A 597-nucleotide genomic window follows, 5' to 3' on the forward strand; every position below is an offset into this window, starting at 1 on the left:
CATCGGGGGGCACTGCCCGCAGGTGCCGCAGGTCGCTCTTGTTGCCCACCAACATGATGACGATGTTGGCGTCCGCATGGTCCTGCAGCTCCTTCAGCCAGCGCTCGGCGTTCTCGTACGTCAGGTACTTGGCGATGTCGTAGACCAGCAGAGCTCCCACCGCCCCCCGGTAATACCTGGGGGGGGACGGACAGGGAAACGGCGTCACACCGTGCCCCCATCACACACTGCCCCCCAAAATGAGGGATGTGGATGAGGGAGGACGGGAACTCACGCCGAGGTGATGGCCCGGTACCGCTCCTGCCCGGCTGTGTCCCAAATTTGAGCCTTCACCGTCTTGTTGTCCACCTGGATGCTCCTCGTGGCAAACTCCACCCCGATGGTGCTCTTGCTCTCCAGGTTGAACTCGTTGCGGGTGAAGCGCGACAGGAGGTTGCTCTTCCCCACCCCGGAGTCCCCGATGAGCACAACTTGTGGGGGGGGGACACAAGGACAGCGTCACCACCCCCCCCGGTAACGCCGACCGTCCCAGCAAACCCCAGCTGGGGTGGGGGGTGTCCCCATCTGCACCCCCAGACCCCACCTCCATTTCACCAC

General features: G+C 64.2%; 1 protein-coding gene across 1 annotated transcript in view; it reads right to left on the reverse strand.

The window, feature by feature from the left end:
* LOC104545895 (ras-related protein Rab-11A-like) overlaps window positions 1-470 on the reverse strand; it is a gene marked incomplete at its 5' end in the record, with an annotated part of 1,703 nt that extends 1,233 nt beyond the window's left edge. The window contains 2 exons of the mRNA XM_010191137.1: window positions 1-176; window positions 275-470. The exon at window positions 1-176 is cut by the window's left edge and continues 1 nt beyond it. Coding sequence (XP_010189439.1) covers window positions 1-176; window positions 275-470 — 372 coding nt within the window. The remainder of the gene's footprint in view (window positions 177-274) is intronic.
* Between the last annotated feature and the right edge of the window lie 127 nt (window positions 471-597).

The sequence above is a fragment of the Mesitornis unicolor genome, unplaced genomic scaffold (assembly GCF_000695765.1).
Source record: "Mesitornis unicolor isolate BGI_N332 unplaced genomic scaffold, ASM69576v1 scaffold45598, whole genome shotgun sequence".
NCBI lineage: Eukaryota > Metazoa > Chordata > Aves > Mesitornithiformes > Mesitornithidae > Mesitornis > Mesitornis unicolor.